Raw genomic sequence first — 19,559 nt, forward strand, 5'->3', positions numbered from 1 at the left:
TGGCTAAATCTTCTGGTACTGTATTTAATAAAATCAGCAATATTTTGTAATACACATCTTAGAATTCTGTAATTCCACTGAATGGAGAGGCTGTAAAATGGTTCACAGGTCTTTCCTGTGAACAACAACTCTTTATGTATTCACAGAAGAAAGCACAGGGAAGGAACATAGTCAGTGAATTCATCATTACACACAGATCCACTCGCTTAAGTCTGAATGCAGGGCACATGTAGTGGATTACTTTTATTATTGCACCCTTTATGAACATAAGAACAATGTGGAATCAGGACAATGGTCTATTTCATCCAGTATCCTGTCTTCCAATAGTGGCCAAAAGCCAAGTGTTCTAGAGGGAATGAACAAAAGAGGCAATAATCAAGTAATCCATCCACTGTTGTCTACCTCCAGCTTCTAGCAGTCAGAGGTTAGGGATACCCAGGGCATGCAGCTGCATCACTGACCATCTCAAATAATAGCTACATCTGGACCTATATTCTATGTATATAGCTAATTCTTCTTTCACCTGAGTAGGTCCGGCCTTCAGAATTTCCCCAGCAATGTATTCCACATGTTGACTGTGCATTGTGTGAAGAAGTATTTCTTTTTGTCTGTTAATTTAATTGGAAGACCCCTGATTCTCCTGTTTTGTGAAGAAGTAAATAACACTACTTTATTCACTTTCTCCCACCATTAATGATTCTGCATGACCCTCCCCTTCTTAGTAATTTGCTCCCCACAATAAAAATTCCCAGTCTTTTAAAATCTGTCTTCATAATCTTTCCAACACACAGCTCATTTGGTTAGAATCTGCCACAGGTACCAGGATTTTGTTGCAAAAGACTGCAAAATGTTAGTTAGTACTTTTTGCAGTAAATAACATACAATAAAATGTAAACCAGTAGTTCTCAAACTTTTGTACTGGTGACCTCTTTCACACAGCAAGCCTTTGCATGTGACACCGCTTAAATATATAAAAAGATCTTTTTAAAGTTTATAATACCATTAATAATGCTGGAGGGAAAGTGGAGCTTGGGGTGGAGGTGACCCACCCAATGTAATAACCTCACAACTCCCTGAGGAGCCCTACCCCCAGCTTGATGTAAATGAATAAACAATATTTTCTAATGAGTGAAACTATAGTGTTTTATATGGAAAGGACACTTCCAGACCCCACACTAAGACTAAGGGGATGTTGGAATAGTATTTGGCCAAGAAAGCCCCATCACTCAGCAGCTGCAGAACACGTTCCAAATAGAGACTCTGCTTAAAAGAAGACTCTGACAGTCATACAGAGGGAGTGTGAAAGAGAGCCTATCCATGGGAAGGAAGCAATTGGGTTTATAGTTTTTCTGGGGTAGAGAGATCCACAGGGCAAAGGCCTGGTCTGTGGGTAAGACCTGACTGGGAGGCCAGGGGCCTGACCCTTTCTCTCCCTGCCCCCTGCCTGGTGAGAGGGAACAAATGGATATTGAAAAGTGAGCTGGAAAGCGCCAGCTAACTGTCTGAATTGTGAGGAATGTGTGAGAAAGCCCTTCTGGAAGAAATGCAGATTGCTGTGACCTTGCTCCAAACTGAACAGAAAACATGGGAAGGTAGGACATGGTCCGGGGACTCTGATCTGGGGTATCAGCTAGAGAGCTTGGAGATTCTTCTGGGTCCCCTTACTTTCCCCTCCCTCTTTACGTGATCAGGAGAAACTGTGGGATGATGCACTGCACTTCGGATTTGCAGAGCAAGGCTGTTTGAAGATTCTGGGTAACTATTGCCTGCCCACTAGACCTGCACACCCCTAGTAAAGCCCATTAAATCCTTGGTAATAGGATGACTGTCACCCTTAAAGCTACAATCCCATATATTATATTTACTGAAAAGGCAAATCCTTCTATAGTTACAGCTGCATAACAGAATGTTTGGCTAGGTTTATTAGCATGTGTGGGTAGCTACAGGCTGTCACTGGTGAATAATTTAGAGAATAATTTTGCCATATTGTAAGATAATGAGGGCTATATTTATATTCTGATCATTCTGTTCTATGGGCTATCCTCAGCCTGACCCTTCAATCTTATTCTCAACAGATAACAGAACTAATATGTAAAGCAGCAAGTATAAAACCAAATAATAGCTTTTCATTTCATTTACATGTGTATGGCAATGTTGCTGAGATTCATAATTCATCTGCAAATCCAGTTCAATACAGTTGATAGGAATTTGACAGCAAAATGACTGCCTGGAGACCATCCAAGATATAGCAGTTGAATTCATTAAGGGTACATCTATACTGCGTTGCTCTTTTGGGATACCTGAAGTATCCGGAAATAGCAACAACACGTCTTTAAAAGTGCCTGCTATTTTCCAATATACAGTAGTGGGTGCACTATTCCGGCATCCATTGTGGAACGAGGGTTAAGGGATTTGTTGGAATAGTGACTCATTTAGAAATTTGGCGCTGAGTACACAGTGCCAAATTTCAAAATAAGCTCTTTTGATTTAGAGTCTAAATAAGTTATGCAATTTGCTTAGTGCAAATTGCGTAGCTTATTTTGACAGAAGGGTGCCTTCTAGACGTACCCTGAGACTTTATCTCCTGTGGAATCAATCTCAAACCAATCTGACACTTTTGATTTTCATATATGGTTGTCTGAGGGTGTGTCTACCTTGCAGGGCTTAACTCAAAATAAGCTACACAAATTGAGCTATGTCAATTGCGTATCTTATTTCTAAATAGGAAACACCTACACAGCACTTATTTAGAAATAGAGCACTCTTCCTCTGACTTCCCTTATTCCTCATACAGCGAGGGTTACAGGAGTCAGAGTAAGAAGTCCTCCAGCTTGACAGTATTTTGACACTATTTCGAAATAACTGCCTACTGTGTAGAAGCAAACTAAGTTATTTCAGAATAGCGCTAGTTATTTCAAAATAGTGTTGCAGTGTAGACATACCCTGAGATGTCTCTTTTCAACCAGCATATCAAGGGTTATGCCATTGTTTAAATACAAGTGCCAGAACATAGAAAATGTACAACAATTCTTCAGTAGTCATGGAGAATACAGAGATTTGAAAAGGCAGCATCCCATGCCTTTCATTGGTAGATGTAAGTATAAAACTAGTAATTGTTGTCACAGTTTCAGAATAACTGCAATTGTATTTCCTTTCAATCGTCCCCTGAGGCACACACTTTAAGACTTCTGGCTCCCAGACATCACCTCTCTTAGGCAGAGATCTGAATCTCAGTCCCTCTTCCTGACCACAGGTTTTAAAACAACAGCAACCTGGAATTACATTATTATAGCTCCCAAAAGACAGACTGCTTAAAAAGATCAGTGGGTGCACATTGCTTTGCTTTTTCTCTGAAGTTATGAACAGTGTATTTATTGGCCACATTTATTAGTTACCACAGTGCTTCTTCTAACCAATAGGCTATGTCTAAACTACATCCCTCTTTTGAAAGATGGAGGTAAATTAGGCATATCGAAAGTACAGATGAAGCGGGGATTTAAATATCCTGCGCTTCATTTGCATAATCACGTCACAGTGTTCTTTTAAAAAAGGGTATTTCAAAAGTGAAACCGCTGTCTAGGCATGGTTCTTTCAAAAAACCCACCCCTTTTTTGAAAGATCTTGTGCACCTCATTTTTAAAGTACAGGATCTTTCGAAAAAAAAAGGTTTTTTCGAAAGAACCACATCTAGACAGCAGTTTCACTTTCGAAATACCCTTCTTCGAAAGAACGCTGTGACAAGATTATGCAAACGAAGCATAGGACATTTAAATCCCCGCTTCATTTGCACTTTTAATCTGCCTAATTTACATCCCTCTTTCAAAAGAGGGATGTAGTTTAGACATGCTCTTAGAGAGAAAGCATATTAAACAACAGAAGAATCCACATCCATGCTAGAAAGCTTACTAGAGGTTATCCCCAATTTCAACCTAGATCTGTTGTTGGATTTAGTTCTTCAAAACCTACAACTAGTTTTTCCCCAGGGCTACCAGTTCCCTCCCTCTTAGATGCCCTCAACTGGGCAGATTGGCTGTTTCTCAAGCCTTGGATGATTGCCTTCTACAATAGGTAATCAGTTATCAAGAATTTTCTCCTCGGGCATAACTTCAGGATTTTTGCATAACTGAAGTTGAGGAATTTGTATTTACCTCTCCCCTAGGGACTCCTAAGGAATTCCACTTAATAGTTATTGTCCTATTAAGGACAATATAATCTTTAAAACTCCCAGGCCTTACATCTGTCACATCTCTCCCCAGTGAGATTACATATAATCTCAACCACAATAACATATACATTTAACACAAAATAAGGTCTGAGATACTCTAGGAAATATACAACAAATAACCACCTTCTTGGGACTTCTCATACAGTTAAGAGAGTATCAAAGAAGGGAAAGTGAGAAAGAAAGAATGGAGGAAAAATTTAAAGTAATACAAAAATGATTAGGGATACAATCAAAAAGTTGTTTTTAAAGCATGTAGCATATGAATGAAGATGTAGAAAGGTTCATTTTGTTAATAGTTAATAGTTCATTTTGTTAATAGTTAATAACAATTAAAGTTTGAACTAAACTAGATTGAGACAGGAGGCAAACTTCTAGTTGCACCGCTCACCCCGAGAAGGGGCAGCTGTTGAGGAGCTGCTGCTTATCCAAGCCAAGAAGGGGAGGAGAGAGTGCTAACACACCGCATTACTGATTCTAGTAGATCCTGTTATATGTAAAATGGATGGTGAAGAGAAATTATACAGAAAGTGGGAGTAAAATAATGGTAGGAAATTGGGGTTTAGCTTGAAAAATTAAGAACAATGAAATAAGATATGAAGAATCTTTGTGTGAAGGATGGGAACTGTATGGTGACTGATCTGAAAGAGGTGGTAGAAGTATGAAAAAATATTTTCAAGGACTGTTAAATGAGAAGAGAGTGTCATGGGTGCACGAACTGCCAGAAAGTATGGGGGACTCTCAAAAGGTGTTGATACCTGTGGGGAAAACAGAAAAAGCTCTAAATAAGATCAAGAACACCAAAGCAGCTGATGAAGATGAAATAACCATTTATATGATCAGTGCAGTTGGAATAAAAGAGGAAAGTGGCTTCATAGATACTTTGTGTTTGCAAGATCAAGCAAGGATACCAAGTGACTGGAACTCATGACTGATTGTGCCTCTTTGGAAGGATAACGGTGATGCAAATGATTGGGGCATAACCCTGATGAATGTATCTCCCAAAGCAGCGTTTCCCAAACTAAGGGCCGCAGCCCGGTACCGGGCCGCAGGAAAAAAATACTGAGCCTCAGCATGGTTGCTGGGGTGTTCCGGGCTTCCGGAGTGCCCGTGTGGCACCGGGTCCGCCAAGCCCTTGGCCAGCCTGAGCATAACCTGCAGCCCAATGTTCTGGCTCCCGGCAGAGGAGTAGCTAGGGGAGGTCGGGAGCGGAGGAGTGAGGGGAGAGGAAAAGGAGGAGGAGGGGAGAGCCGACCACCGGAAGCAGCACTGGACAGGGGAATCGGGGCAGGCTTTGGAGATTTGGGGCTGGGGGCAGCCGGCAAAAGCAGAGCTGGCTGGGCGGCAGGGGGCTGGCCGGGAGATCGGGAGAAGGAGTAGGGGAGAAGCGGCTGCTGAAAGCAGGGCTTGCCTAGGGCATCGGAGCTGGCTGGGAGAGATTGGGGGGGCCGGTGAAGCAGGGCTACTGGGGGGCGCGAGGTCGGGGGTAGGGAGCTGGCCAGGGAAGATGAGCGGGGGGCGGAGGGGAGAGAAGCGGCCGCCGGAAGCAGGGCTGGACGCGGGCAGCAGGGCTGGTCAAGGGAGATTGGGAGGAGAAGCGGGGGAGAACTGGCTGTCTGGGAGGTGGTTGGGGGAAGTGGGGCTGGCCAGAGATGGAGCGGGACTGACCTGGCCATATGTAGATCTCGGGGCGCTGCCCCCCCCCCACCGCCCCGCAAAGCACAAGTGAGTCTGGCCTGGGTATTCTATTGTGCCTCCCGCCCCACCCCCTCGAGTAGTTGCGAACTGGCTGGCTGGTAGACACACTCATGCAGCCTGAGCATATTTAGCAGCCAGGCAGTTAGAAAGTACAAACTGATACATCTAGTAATAATAAAACGTACCTAATGAGAAAATACCAGACATGTTTTATGTCTGGTATTTTCTCTATTTGATTTTTATGTGTTTATATTTTGGGGCTGCAAAAAACAGTACTGAAAAAAAAGGGTTCCAACGAAAGTAAAAAGTTTGGGAAACCCTGGTCTAACCAGCTTTCTGTCTGTCTTACACTCCATTTATCCAATCCATATTCTTTAACTTGATGGCAAGAATATTGTGGGTGACCATATCAAAAGCTTTGCTAAAGCTGGCACTGGGGGCTTTGGGAGGACCAGAAACAACTTATTTGAATATTCATCATTTGATTAATGAATATGCAAATGTGCAAATGAATATTTCCGGTCCTCCAAAAGTTCGTGAATGGATTTACTGGTCCCCGTGTCAAAAAGTTTGGGAACCCCTATCCCAAAGTCTTTGAGAGATTTGTGGAGGCAAGTCTGAGGAACAAGTTGAAGGAAAATAAGAGAGGAGCAACATGACTTTAGGAATGGAAGGAATACTATAAGCACAGAATTTGCAATGAGATAGAACTCTGAAAGAATGATAAATAGGAGGCATAACTTACGTAGTACATATTGATTTTGAAGAATGCAAAAGATAATTCTGTTGCAGCTGGTATTTGGAGTATTGAGATGGATGGGCTTCAAGAAGTAGAGACAGAGGAGTTGAATTAAGTGTGGTCACAGTACATGGAATTTCACAAAGTTGTGATGTGGTGGTGAGACTGAGACAAAACAGTGTACTTCCTCCCCTTCCCTTCATACTATTTATGGTGTTAAGTAGGATATCCAAGCCTGTGGTAATGCAGAGAAAAATAAAGTATGTTGATAATCTGGCCCTTTTGGTTAACAGCATAGAGGAATTGACAAATACGATATCAGAGTGGGTGTATGTTTGAAAACCATGATTTGAAGGCAAACACACACAAACCCTCCACAAACCCTGAATTATTCAAGTAGGGAAGGTAAAAGAAGAGCTGTTAGAATCCTAGATGATTAGGTCTGGAAGAGACCTCAGGAAGTCATCGAGTCTAAAGCAGAACTAATTCCTACTAAATCATTCCAGACAAGGCTTTATCAAAGTGGACCTTAAAAACCAATAAGGATGTACAGTCCACCACCTCCCTTACAGTGCTTCATCACCCTCTTTGTGAAACAGTTTTTCTTAATATCCAACCTCCACTACCACCACTGCAACTTGAGACCGTTGCTCTTTCTTCTGTTATCTTCCACCACCGAGAACAGCCTCGCTCCATCCTCTTTAGAACCCACCCCTTCAGGTAGTTGAGGGCTGCGATCAAATCCCACCTCACGCTTCTCTTCAGCAGACTAAATAAGCTCAGTTCCCTCTGCCTTTTCTCATAAGTCTTGTGCCTCAACCCCCTAATCTTTTTTGTTGCTCTCTGCTGGACTCTCTCCAATTGTCCACATCATTTCTGTAGGGGGGGCCCAAAACTGGACATAATACTCCATATGTGGCCTCACCAATGCCAACTACAGGGGAATAATCACATAACTCGATCTTTTAGTAATGCTTCTACTAATTCAGCCCAAAATGCAGTTAGCTTTCTTGGTGACAAGGGCATATTATAATCCTCAAGTCCATTTCTGCAGAACTGCTGCTTAGCCAGTCAGTTCTCATCTTCTAGCAATGCATGGAACTCTTCCATCCTAAGTGCAGGACTCTACATTTCTCCTTATTGAACCTCATCAGATATCTTTTGGCCCACTCCTCCAATTTGTCTAGGTCACTCTGGGCCTTATCCCTACCTTCTAGTATTTCTACCTCTCCCCCAGCTTAGTGTCATCCACAAATGTGATGAGGATGCAATTCCTTCCATCATTCAAACCATTAATGAAGTTGTTGAACAAAACCAATCCCTGGTGCATGCTGCTTGACTAGACATCAAGCAATTGATCACAATGTATTAAGCCCAATGACTTAGCCAGCTTTTTATCTACCTTATAGTCCTTTCATCCAATCCGTACTTCTATAACTTGTTGGCAAAAAAACTATGGGAGACTGTATCATGTCCTCTGCTTTCCGCATATCCACAGAGCCACTTATTTTATCATTGAAAGCAATTAGGTTGGTCAGACATGTCTTGTCCTTGGTGAATCCACTTTGAGTGTTCCTGATCACGATCCTTTCTTCCAAGCACTTCAAAATGGATTTGCTGAGGACCTGCTCCATGATTTTTCTGCAGACAAAGGTGAGGCTCATTGATGTGTAATTCCCCAGATTCTTCTTCTTCCTTTTTAAAAGATGGGTACTATATTTGCCTTTTTCCAGTCATCTGCCACCTTTCCTGATCGCAATGAGTTTTCAAAGATAATGGCCAATAGCACTGCAATCATATTAGCCAACTCATTCAGCACTCTCAAATGCATTGCATCTGGCCTATGGACTTGTGCATGTCCATCTTTTCTAAATAGTACTTACCCTGTTCTTTCACTACTAAGGGCTGCTCACCTCCTTCTTATTATATTGCTTGGAATTACAGAGTTTAGAAAAAAAATCACTTGAAACACAGAAATCTGAAGCAGTTGCAAGATTCCATTTATTTCATAAAACAGAACTAAACAGAACCAGCCAAAACGGGCTGTGCTGACCCCTAATGATATAACTCAGTTAGTATAACAACAAGATCTACAATAATCCAGTACACAACATATTCTCCCCCCCTTAATAAGAATGTCCCCTTAATAAAAGCAAAATGCAGGACTATGTAGCACTTTAAAGACTAACAAGATGGTTTATTAGATTATGAGATTTTGTGGGCCAGACCCACTTCCTCAGATCAAACAGTGGAAGAAAATAGTCACAACCATATATACCAAAGGATACAATTAAAAAAATGAACACATATGAAAAGGACAAATCACATTTCAGAACAGAAGGGGGTTGCGGGGGGGGGGGGGAAGAAGGTAAGTGTCTGTGAGCTAATGGTATTAGAGGTGATAATTGGGGAAGCTATCTTTGTAATGGGTAAGGTAGTTGGGGGTCTTTGTTCAATCCCCCCCGGAGAGTGTCAAATTTTAGCATGAATGACAGTTCAGAGGATTCCCTTTCAAGTGCAGATGTAAAAGGTCTTTGTAGCAGGTAGTTAAGTCATTGAGACAGTGTCCTTTCTGGTTGAAATGGCAAGAAATTGTTTTTTCTTTGTGATCCTGTCTGATATCTGTTTTGTGGGCATTAATCCTTTGGCGAAGTGTCTGAGACGTTTGTCCAATGTACATAGCAGACAGACACTTTCGGCACATGATAGCATAAATTATATTTCTGGATGCGCAGGAATATGTGTTCTTGATCTTATAACTCACTTGGTTAGGTCCAATAATGGTATCAGCAGAGTGAATATGTGGACAAAGCTGGCAACGGGGTTTGTTGCAAGGAAAGGTACCAGGGTTGGTATTAGTGTGATATGTCCTGTGGTTGTTGGTAAGAATCATCTTGAGGTTAGGTGGTTGTCTATAGGAGACTATGGATCTGTCTCCCAGAGCCTCTTGGAGTATGGTATCCTGTTCCAGTATAGGCTGTAGTTTATTGATAATGTGTTGGACAGGTTTAAGTTGGGGGTTGTAGGTGATGACAAGTGGTGTTCTATTGTTGGTTTTCTTGGGTCTGTCTTGAAGTAGATGGTTTCTAGGTATTCGTCTGGCTCTTTCAATTTGCTTTTTTATTTCTCCGGGTGGGTAGTTGAGATTTATAAATGCTTGGTAGAGATCCATAGTCTCCTATAGACAACCACCTAACCTCAAGATGATTCTTACCAACAACCACAAGACATACCACACTAATACCAACCCTGGTACCTTTATCTAACTGATAAAGGGGGGTGGGTTGCTTAACTGAGTAGTCTATGACGCGACGGAACTGTCTATATAAGACTACCTGTTAATGAAATCAGAGCTGGTTCTCTTCGGAGACAGGCCGCTCTCTATTGTTGTGTGCACTCTTCAATAAAGAGCTTATGATTGAACCTTGCTGGTTTTGCCTGTCTCTTTGCGGTCAGATAATGAACGGACGCCATCTGGGTTCGAGTCCCTGACAGTAATAATAAAGTCCTTTATGTTTCACAACAGTCATCAGCTCTTGGGACTTCTCATCAATGTACATCTATAAATACGCTTGACTCAGATCAATCTTGCTGAACTTTTGTTCACCAGGCAGGCCCGCAAAGAGGTTATTGATGCAGTAAAGAGGGTATTGTTCTGCACACAACACCAGGTTAACAGTGACCTTAAAAATCTCTGCAAATCTGAATAGAACCATCTTTCTTTAATATTGGAATAATTGGAGTGGCCCAAGGGCTATGGGTAACTGGTATGAGACTTCATTTGTGACTAGGTGCTCCAGGTCCACTTCAACTTTTGACCTGATGACATATGGAACAGTTCTGGCTTCCAGTTATTTGGTTGGCTGTCAGTTTTAATGTTCAGTTTCACAGTGATTCTCCTAATGCTTCCCAGATCCTCTTCAAAAACAGCAGCATGTTTCTTTAATATATTGGTCAGACCAGTTTCTTACTTATTCATCTCATGTACTTCTGCCCAATTCAGCTGGATCTTTCTAAAGCCACGATCTATCCATTAAGGCACCATGCATCTGAAGAAGTGGATTGTTCCCAAAAAAGCTCATGATACTATATACAATTTTTGTTAGTTTCTGAAGTGCTACAGGACCACTTTTTTAAAGTTTTTGTAAGTTACAGACTAACATGGCTACCCCCTGAGACTTTTTAACATGTTTTCCAGCCTCATTTTAAACTTTTTTTTTTTTGTGTGGAAAGCATATGGTTGTGGTGGGCTGGGACTGTGGTGAGAAGGGTGAATCAGAAGGAAAGCATAAGAGAAGACACCAAGAAACAGTGAGGAAGATGAAGAATACTTTGGAAAGGCAGACTCTTGTCATCATACCTTTAAAGAAGAAAAGGGTGGGAACCCCAACACCTTCCTACCCATGTCTTGAACCCCAGAGTGGCCAAGAATGGTGGATACTTCAACCTTGCCGAAACAGGAAAAAAGCACGGCTATGTCTAGACTGGCATGATTTTCCGGAAATGCTTTTAACGGAAAAGTTTTCCATTAAAAGCATTTTCGGAAAAGAGCGTCTAGATTGGCACGGACGCTTTTCTGCAAAAGCAACTTTTTGCGGAAAAGCGTCCGTGGCCAATCTAGACGCGCTTTTGCACAAAAAAGCCCCGATCGCCATTTTTGCGATTGGGGCTTTTTTGCGAAAAACAAAACTCAGCTGTCTAAACTGGCCCTTTTGCGCAAAAGTTTTGTGTATTTTGTTTTGTACTATGCAACAGCATAGTATTTCCGTAAAAAGCACTGATTTCTTACAGTAGGAAGTCAGTGCTTTTGCAGAAATTCAAGCGGCCAGTGTAGACAGCCGGTAAGTTTTTCCGGAAAAGCGGCTGATTTTCCGGAAAAACTAGCCAGTCGAGACACAGCCCACAGGTTTCTGCTGTGGGTTCTGCTCTTCTCTGCGCCTGTTGCTAGGGCTACTGGGCTTTGCTAGAAGGGCGCAGCTGAGTGTGTCTCAGGCCCGGGTAGGATCGCTCAGTGTGATGGGCAGGCTTGGGGGAAGCTGGGCTGACGGGTAAGGGGGGGGGGGAGATTCGCCACAACCCGCAAGGGAGCGCGCGTTGCCCTCCGCAGTGGGTCGCTACCAGCACCCTGAGGCAGGGGGCAGTTTAGCGATTGTGCGCGCGGCGCGAGCCCTGAGAAGCCCCGCCCCTCGGCTAGAAGCGGAGCCGGAAGCTGCGGGGGGGAGGGGGGGAGAGGGAGGGGCGAGACGTTTTGATCCTGCCCTTGGAGTCGGAAGCTCTGCCCTCAAACTAACGGCTCGCGGGCTGGTAAACTCCAGTGGCCGTTCCTTGGGCGCAGCCATTTTGAACCGGGGTCGCAACCAATAGGCGAGCGCGCGCCAGGGATCACGTGGTCAGGGGCGGTTGGGGAACCAAGGAAACCTCCCCACGCGCTCGCTTGCCGCCGGCTGCTATAGCTACAAAGGGGCGCGGTGAGTGCGGCTGGCTGGGAGCGCGCGGTGCAGAAGGGTCAGTGGGGGAAGGGGTCCGAGGCTCGGGGCATGCGCCAGCCCGGGGGGGGGGGGAGGAATAAGGGTGAGCGCGGCAAGAGGCAAGTTGGTAGGAAATCGAGGAGGGGTGGAAGGCGCCGTGAGCCTCCCCGCGTACTGGGAACGTGCGCGTGCACCGGGGTGCACGCGTAAATGTGGGCGCGCAAAGTGTGAACCACGTGTGCATCCCTTGGGGCCGTGGAGCGTATTTGCCACTAATTCTGAGCGTGCGGGCGAGGTGCGCGCTTAGTTGATTGGTATGAAGACCCCCCTCCCCCCAGTCTTTCCGTTACTCTCTGGCACTAGCAAGTCAGGTAAGTGAGAGGGGGGGTTGCATGAGATCAGAGGGAGAGGAAAAGTGGTGCCTGCAGTTAGGGAGGTCAGACCATTCATGGGCAAGCCTGGGTTTATCATTTAATCCTGTCAACTACCTGCATCTAGGGTTGCCAGGTGTCCGGTTTTGAACCCGACTGTCAAATATTCTGTTCTGGAAACAAATTGAGAAAAGATAATTGTGCGGTATTGGAGATTCGGATGTAATGTCAAGTGTGTCCAGTATATTTGTTGAAACCATCCGGCAACCCTACATGTATCCTCCCCCTTGCTGCCTCTGTGTCAGAGGCAGCATGGGAGGGGAGGCAGGAGCCAGGAGCCAGTATCATTACTCCCCTGCTGGCTACCCCACTGCTGGCTCCTCCCCCATAGGCTCTCAAGGCTCTCAAGCTTCCTCCCCCCCCACTGTCCCTGCTGCCACTGGGGGTTTCCAGGAGTTCCCCAGCAAGGGCCACCTGGCTGTTAACAGCCCTGCTACGTCTGGGAGTTCCTTGGGGTTCCCTGGCCAGCACAGCTCTGTTGCCATCAGGGTTTTCCTGGGGTTCCCTAGTCAGGGTGGCCATGGCCAATTTCCCTGCTGGAGCTGGGACTGCCTGACTGCTGCCTGGTCCTGCTGCTAGGTTCCCCAAGTGGTGCTTCCGTGCTGCTGCCTGGCCCTGCTGTCATTGGGGTTTCCCAGTCAGGGCTGCCTGGCCATCACAGATCCGCTGCTTTCCGGGGGGATCTCAGGATTCCCTGGCTGGGGTCGCCCAGCTGCCACCAATCCTGCTGCCAGGGGCTCTCCAGCCACCTGACCCTACTAATGGAGGGGGGGGGGGGAAGGTTCCTGGCTGAGGCAGAGGTTCTCTAATGCTGCCTGGCCCGCAAACCCCACATTCTCTTGGTTGGTTCCCACTCCTGGGGCTCTTTGGTCCAGCAACATTCATGGCCTTGCTGGACTATGGCTGTTGCGGGACTAGATAATCCCAGATTTGGGGGATTCAACCTGTATTATGGTAGTGCCTACCATCCATTAAGACTCCATTATGCTAGGTGCTATACCAATGCATAATGAGAAGAACTTACACTCTAAGTATAAGATGAGAGGCACAGATATATTGGGAAGCACAGGGTAACTATGAGGTCGTTATTCCAGTTCTAATAAGAAAACTCAATTTCTGTTACAGTGTTCTACCTACACTCAGTGAAGCAGCTTCTTAGTGGTTGAATTGACAAGTTCTTATTTTGCTTAGAATCATAGAACCATAGAGCTGGAAGAGACCTCAGAAGGTCATCAAGTCAAGCCCCCTGCTCTAGGCAGGACCAATCCCAACTACATCAACCCAGCCAGGGCTTTGTCAAGCCGAGACTTAAACACCTCTAGGGATGGAGACTCCACTACTTCCCTAGGTAACCCATTCCAGTGCTTCACTACCCTCCTAGTGAAATAGTTATTCCTAATATCCAACCTGGACCTCTCCCATCTCAACTTGAGAAAATGTAAGCTTATTTTCTACAGTTGGACCATCCCATAGTAGTAGACTAGATTTCAGTGTAGCAAAGCACCTAAACATGTGCTTAACTTGCAACATGTGAGCTGTCCTAAAAGCAAGGATCACCATCTATGCATTTCATTGCTGGATCAGGACCTAAGTCAACACCAGTTTAAGGCACTGAGCATTACACAGGAAGCACCCAGCATGTCGGAACTTGGAGCCTTGATACATTAGCTTTATAGCCATTGTTACCTTGACTATATCTGTGAAGGTATCAATGTAGGGATTTTTCTTTTCCCTCCATCTCATTCAGTATAGTAATTTAAACATAATGATACTGTCTTCCTGTATGTGCTGAATTGCCTGAATGTACGCTTTATTTATTTTTTAATATTGTATGCCTGTATGTTAGTGCTGAAAGCATGTAATAGTACGCTGTTCAATGGAAACTGTCTTATTTTCTTTCTCCTTCAGTTTAGAGAGATACTCAGCACATGAATAGAAATGATTGACTCAGTTAAAATAAGAAGACAATGCAGCTTGGATTTTTATTCTCACTATGAATTTCTCTGTGCTGTACAAGGCTGTGTTCCACTAAAATTTGTGAAAGCTAATGTGAATCAGGGCATTCTTGAGATAAACGCAGATCGCTTAAAGACTGCTGACTGGACACCTCTTGTGAATGCTATCAGGCATAATAAGACCTTGACTTCTATAGTAATAAAAAGCTTTCATCAACAGGGCCTTGGAGAAACAGGTTCGTAATGATCACTTGAGATATTAATTATGTCTGTCTAGATGGGAATTAATTTCAGGAAAACTGGGGAGGTTTTTTTTAATGGTCTTAGGTAAAACATAATAGGCCAATCTTGTGTTGATAGTAACAACTCAGATAATGTGGTATAAATAACATGAGCTGGAGACTTTTTTTTCCCTCCTTTTAATGGTCCATTAAACGGTGGTGATGATAAATCCAAGAGGTATAAAAGAAAACTTCAGGCATTACTTCTTGGAGATAGGAAAGACTTCCTATGGCCAGTTTGTTTGTTAGGAATTTTTTTTTGCCCTCTTGTTTGGGTTTTGGCTTCTGTGGGAGATAAAATACTGATTAAATGAACCACAGTTATCTGATATAGAAATTGAGGTGTGTACTGGGGGGGAAAGGAATAATTCTTCAGATATCACAATCTTAAAACAAAGAAATAGGATGGAATTCTGGCCCCATGTAAATCAATGTCAAAAATCTTACTGATTCACTGGATTTTACCCCTGATTCACTTCTGTTATTTATTAGGGACTGAAAGATATAAAACCTACTTTAGAAGACGAATTCCAGCAATTCGATCAAAAGACCTGACTAGTCAATTATGTAAAGCCATCAGAGGTTGTCTGAACATATCAAGTGCTCTAAAAAATTTGGAACTTGAGGGACTGCTTCTGAGAGAGCGCGATCTAATACTTTTAACAAAGGTAAGACTTCAAGTACATCTCTTCCCCTCCCTCCCCCTGTGTGCACTTAGCAATAAAGATGTTGGGTGAGAATCTGTTTTTCCACTTTTTACAAGCTTCTCACAGATGTAGCTGGAGCTATGGGTAGCTAGCTTTAAGCTTATTTGTGCCTTTGATTATTCTGAGGGTTGGAGAGGCCCCTAGTGTAACTTGTTTAAGACAGACCTAGGGACCTCTCAAAGTTAGTGTAGACTCCTCAGGTTGTCTGCATGTTCTAGCACTATCCTGGCCTGATCCCTTCCCTAGGGCTTAAGAGGGAGCTCTTAGAAGGCAGATTTACAGGTATCTTCTACATGTTCTGTACTAGGGGAATTCTCCCTTAGAACCAAATAAGGCTTTTGTGGCCTCTTTGCACCATTCTGGCCTTTTGCATGCATGAAGGATCCATAGTGGGAGGTACTACCAGTGCTTTTTCTTCTGATATGTGCTATTAAAATACTGTTATTCAGGCAATTTAACTATGTTTTGAATTATTTTTATTTTGAAGGGATTGGCCAAGACCTCATCTTTGGAGAGCTTGTCATTAGCACGTTGCCCAATTGGGGATGGAGGACTGGAAAGTAAGTTTTGAAATTGTTTAAAAAAGTAGTCTATAGTTATTAGGGTTGTAAAAGCTCGTTTAAGTGGTTAAACAATATGTTTAAGCAATTAGCCAATTAATCAATAAAGGGGAAGCAAGCAGAGTAGCCACTACAGCCCAGCTGCAGCAGCTCACTGCTTGCCACTGGGCTGGAGCGCCCTTCCTGATGCAGGCAGGGGCTGCAGGCAGGAGCTACGCTGGCTGGGACGCTGGAGCAACCCATGCCTGTGGCGGGCCAGGGTGTCATGCAGGAAGGGGCTACTCCGGCATCCTGGTCAGAGCAGCCCCTGCCTGTGGGGCCAAGCACCACACCGCGGGGCTGGAGCAGCGCCCCGCTTGTGGCAGGTGGGGAGCTGCTTCAGCCCCCACCTGTTAATCTTAACTGGTAAGCCTCATCTGTTAAGGGTGAGGCTTAACTATTGTGAATGTGAAGTTTCAACCAGCATCTACGTCTTGTGTGATTCTGCTTTTAAAATAGCTTTTTAAAAACCTCATTGTTCCATTCCTATTTTAATCTATATTGCTTATAGGAGAAAAGTCATGTTTACGTTGAATATTGTGAAAATTTGCATTTCAAGTACAGGCAGTCCCCGGGTTACGTACAAGATAGGGACTGTAGGTTTGTTCTTAAGTTGAATCTGTATGTAAGTCGGAACTGGCGTCCAGATTCAGCCGCTGCTGAAACTGATCAGTTTCAACAGTGGCTGAATCTGGACGCCAGTTCTGACTTACATACAGATTCAACTTAAGAACCCCAGGCATCCCCCAAGTCAGCTGCTGCTGAAACTGATCAGCGACTGATTCCAGGAAGCCCGGGGCAGGGGCTTCCTGTAGTCAGCCACTGGTCATTTTCAGCAGCTGCTGACTAGGGGACACCTGGGGCAGAGCAGCTGGGGTGCTGCTGGGTTGGTCCAGTGGCACCCAGAGCGGCGCTACGGGACCAACCGGCAGCGCCCCAGCTGCTGTACCACAGGCGTCCGGAGCAAAGCCGCGGAGCACGGGGGCAGCGGGACAGCCCAGACGCGCCGTGGCTATCCTGCTGCCCTCGGGCTCCGTGGCTTTGCTCTGCTTTGCTCCCCGTCCCCCTGGTCTGCAGACCAGGGGGACGGGGAGCAAAGCGGCGGAACACGCGGGCAGCGGGACAGCCCAGACGCGCCGTGGCTATCCTGCTGCCCTTGGGCTCCGCGGCTTTGCTCTGCTCTGCTCCCCGTCCCCCAGGTCTGCAGACCAGGGGGAGGGGGAGCAGAGTAGAGCAGAGCGGCGGAACGCGCGGCCAGCTGACAGCCCAGTAGCATCTGGGCTGTCAGCTGGCCGCGTGCTCCGCTCTGCTTCCCCCCCCCCCCCATGGTTTGCAGACCAGGGGGAGCAGAGCAGAGCAGAGCGGCAGAACGCGCGGCCAGCTGACAGCCCAGAAGCATCTGGGCTGTCAGCTGGCCGCGTGCTCCGCTCTGCTCCCCCCCCCCCCCCTGCAGATCGGGGGAGGGGGAGCAGAGCGGAGCACAGCAGAGCGGCGGAACGCGCGGCCAGCTGACAGCCCAGAAGCATCTGGGCTGTCAGCTGGCCGCGCGCTCCGCTCTGCTCCCCCCCGCCCCCCCACCATCTGCAGACCAGGGGGAGGGGGAGCAGAGCAGAGCGGAGCAGAGCAGAGCGGCAGAACGCGCGGCCAGCTGACAGCCCAGACGCGTCTGGGCTGTCAGCTGGCTGTGCGTTCCGCCGCTCTGCTCTGCTCCGCTCTGCTCCCCCTCCCCCTGGTCTGCAGATGGTGGGGGGGCGGGGGGGAGCAGAGCGGAGCGCGCGGCCAGCTGACAGCCCAGACGCGTCTGGGCTGTCAGCTGGCCGCGCGTTCAGCCGCCGCTTTGCTTCCTCTCCCTGGTCTGCTCGAGACCAGGGAGAGGAAGTGCCCCGTTCGCAACTGCGGATCCGACGTAAGTCGGATCCGCGTAACTCGGGGACTGCCTGTATAAGACTTGTCATTACTGTGACTACCAATCATTTGTGTATGTGTATTTGGTTTTGAACATTCTTCACACTGAAATAAAATAGTATCTTACCAGCATACTGCAAGTAAACTAACTGTTATGTTGAAAAGTTACTTCTACAAATCATGAAATACAGTAGTTTCCTCTTATCATGTGCAGTATCTGTACTGCTTTAATGTGCCATATAAAGCAATTCTGAAATATACCTATTTTAAAGATATTTGATGTTTTGTATGCAAAAAGTTATGAAACAGTTAATTGATTATTATCTTGGTCTTCTACAGTACTTCATTCAAGGCTCTAGGTCCTTTCCAAATGTCCGAATTATACTTTTATAACACCACAGTGAGAAACATAGTAAGTATTATTCATTTTAATGATTTGACCTTAATTTTTTTTCTTTTTAACTTCAGCAATCTGTCAAAGTGTGAAGAACTCAGCCAACATCAAATCTATAAATTTTACAGGATGTAATTTAACCTGGCGGGGAGCAGAACACTTAGCTAATGTCTTAAAGGTAACTTGCTTTTTGTAAAGGCAGATCTTTAAATGGATTCATGTACTGTACATATTGTAATTCATAGCTGTCTAGTATGTAAACAAAATTTATTTACATATTTAATATTAATAACATTCTGTTACTATAGGAAAAGCCAAAGTGTAATTTACTGCTAGTGTAACATTGAGTTCCCAATAGTCCTCTTAAGATGATGTCGTCTCATAGCAGTTACCTTCCTGAACAAGAGATGCATATATGGCTATTTTTTTATTACATACCTGAAAATAATATAACATTTATATGACAAGAAATAGTTCTTGCCACATGAATTTTTAATGTGCTGAGCCATATTATTAAAGATTATTTAATGTAATCATAGTTCTACATATCCCAGTTTGTTCAGGTGTTTTGGGTTCCAATTCAACCTGGTACTTAAACATCTGCCTAACTTCAAACGGTGAAGTCTATGAGACTATTTACATGCTTAAAGTTACCTTCACGAGGCCCCCTGACTTGCAATGCGATTGGTTTCTGGGAAAGCATCGCAAGTTGGGGGCGTCATAACGCAAACCCTCATTTACGGTAGGCGCCATATGCTGTCGTAAATGCAGGCCAAGGATGTAAGTTGGAGTTTTTTGACTCCTTCTGAACTTACAACCTATTTTGTTAGCACGAGGGGTTGGAATTTGGGCTGTCTCAAGTCAGGGGCCTCCTGTATATGCTTCTGTACCACCCTGAATTATGGCCTATGAGAGCAAAAATATTCATTCTCATTTTAATTGTTTGCACTAAACATTAGCTATTGCCTTTTTTTATTAATAAAGAAACAAGCTAAGCTTACATATATATCAATAGTTCAAGGAGCCATTGTACTTCTGGCAATGCAACCTCCTCTTTTATCCCAAGCATTGAAGGCCTGATCCAGTGCCCATAGAAGAAAATAGAAGTCTTATCACTGAGTTCAGTGAGCTTGGTCAGACTCTAGGCCTTATGGGCTGTA

The 19,559-nt window shown here is 44.8% G+C and overlaps 1 protein-coding gene across 3 annotated transcripts in view; it reads left to right on the plus strand.

The window, feature by feature from the left end:
• Positions 1-11,899: 11,899 nt before the first annotated feature.
• CEP78 (centrosomal protein 78) overlaps positions 11,900-19,559 on the plus strand; it is a 61,527-nt gene continuing 53,867 nt past the window's right edge. Inside the window, exons 1-5 of one of the 3 annotated variants that reach the window (XM_075931739.2) lie at positions 11,900-12,127; positions 14,467-14,749; positions 15,287-15,462; positions 15,989-16,061; positions 18,474-18,577. In XM_075931739.2, coding sequence (XP_075787854.2) covers positions 14,497-14,749; positions 15,287-15,462; positions 15,989-16,061; positions 18,474-18,577 — 606 coding nt within the window. In that variant the 5' untranslated portion in view covers positions 11,900-12,127; positions 14,467-14,496. Of the gene's footprint in view, positions 12,128-12,179; positions 12,499-13,437; positions 13,907-14,466; positions 14,750-15,286; positions 15,463-15,988; positions 16,062-18,473; positions 18,578-19,559 lie in introns of those variants that run through there. The other 2 variants (XM_075931740.2, XM_089779242.1) reach the window with 2 other exon arrangements.

The sequence above is a fragment of the Pelodiscus sinensis genome, chromosome 6 (genome assembly GCF_052426305.1).
Source record: "Pelodiscus sinensis isolate ZL-2025 chromosome 6, ASM5242630v1, whole genome shotgun sequence".
In the NCBI taxonomy this organism is placed as follows: domain Eukaryota; kingdom Metazoa; phylum Chordata; order Testudines; family Trionychidae; genus Pelodiscus; species Pelodiscus sinensis.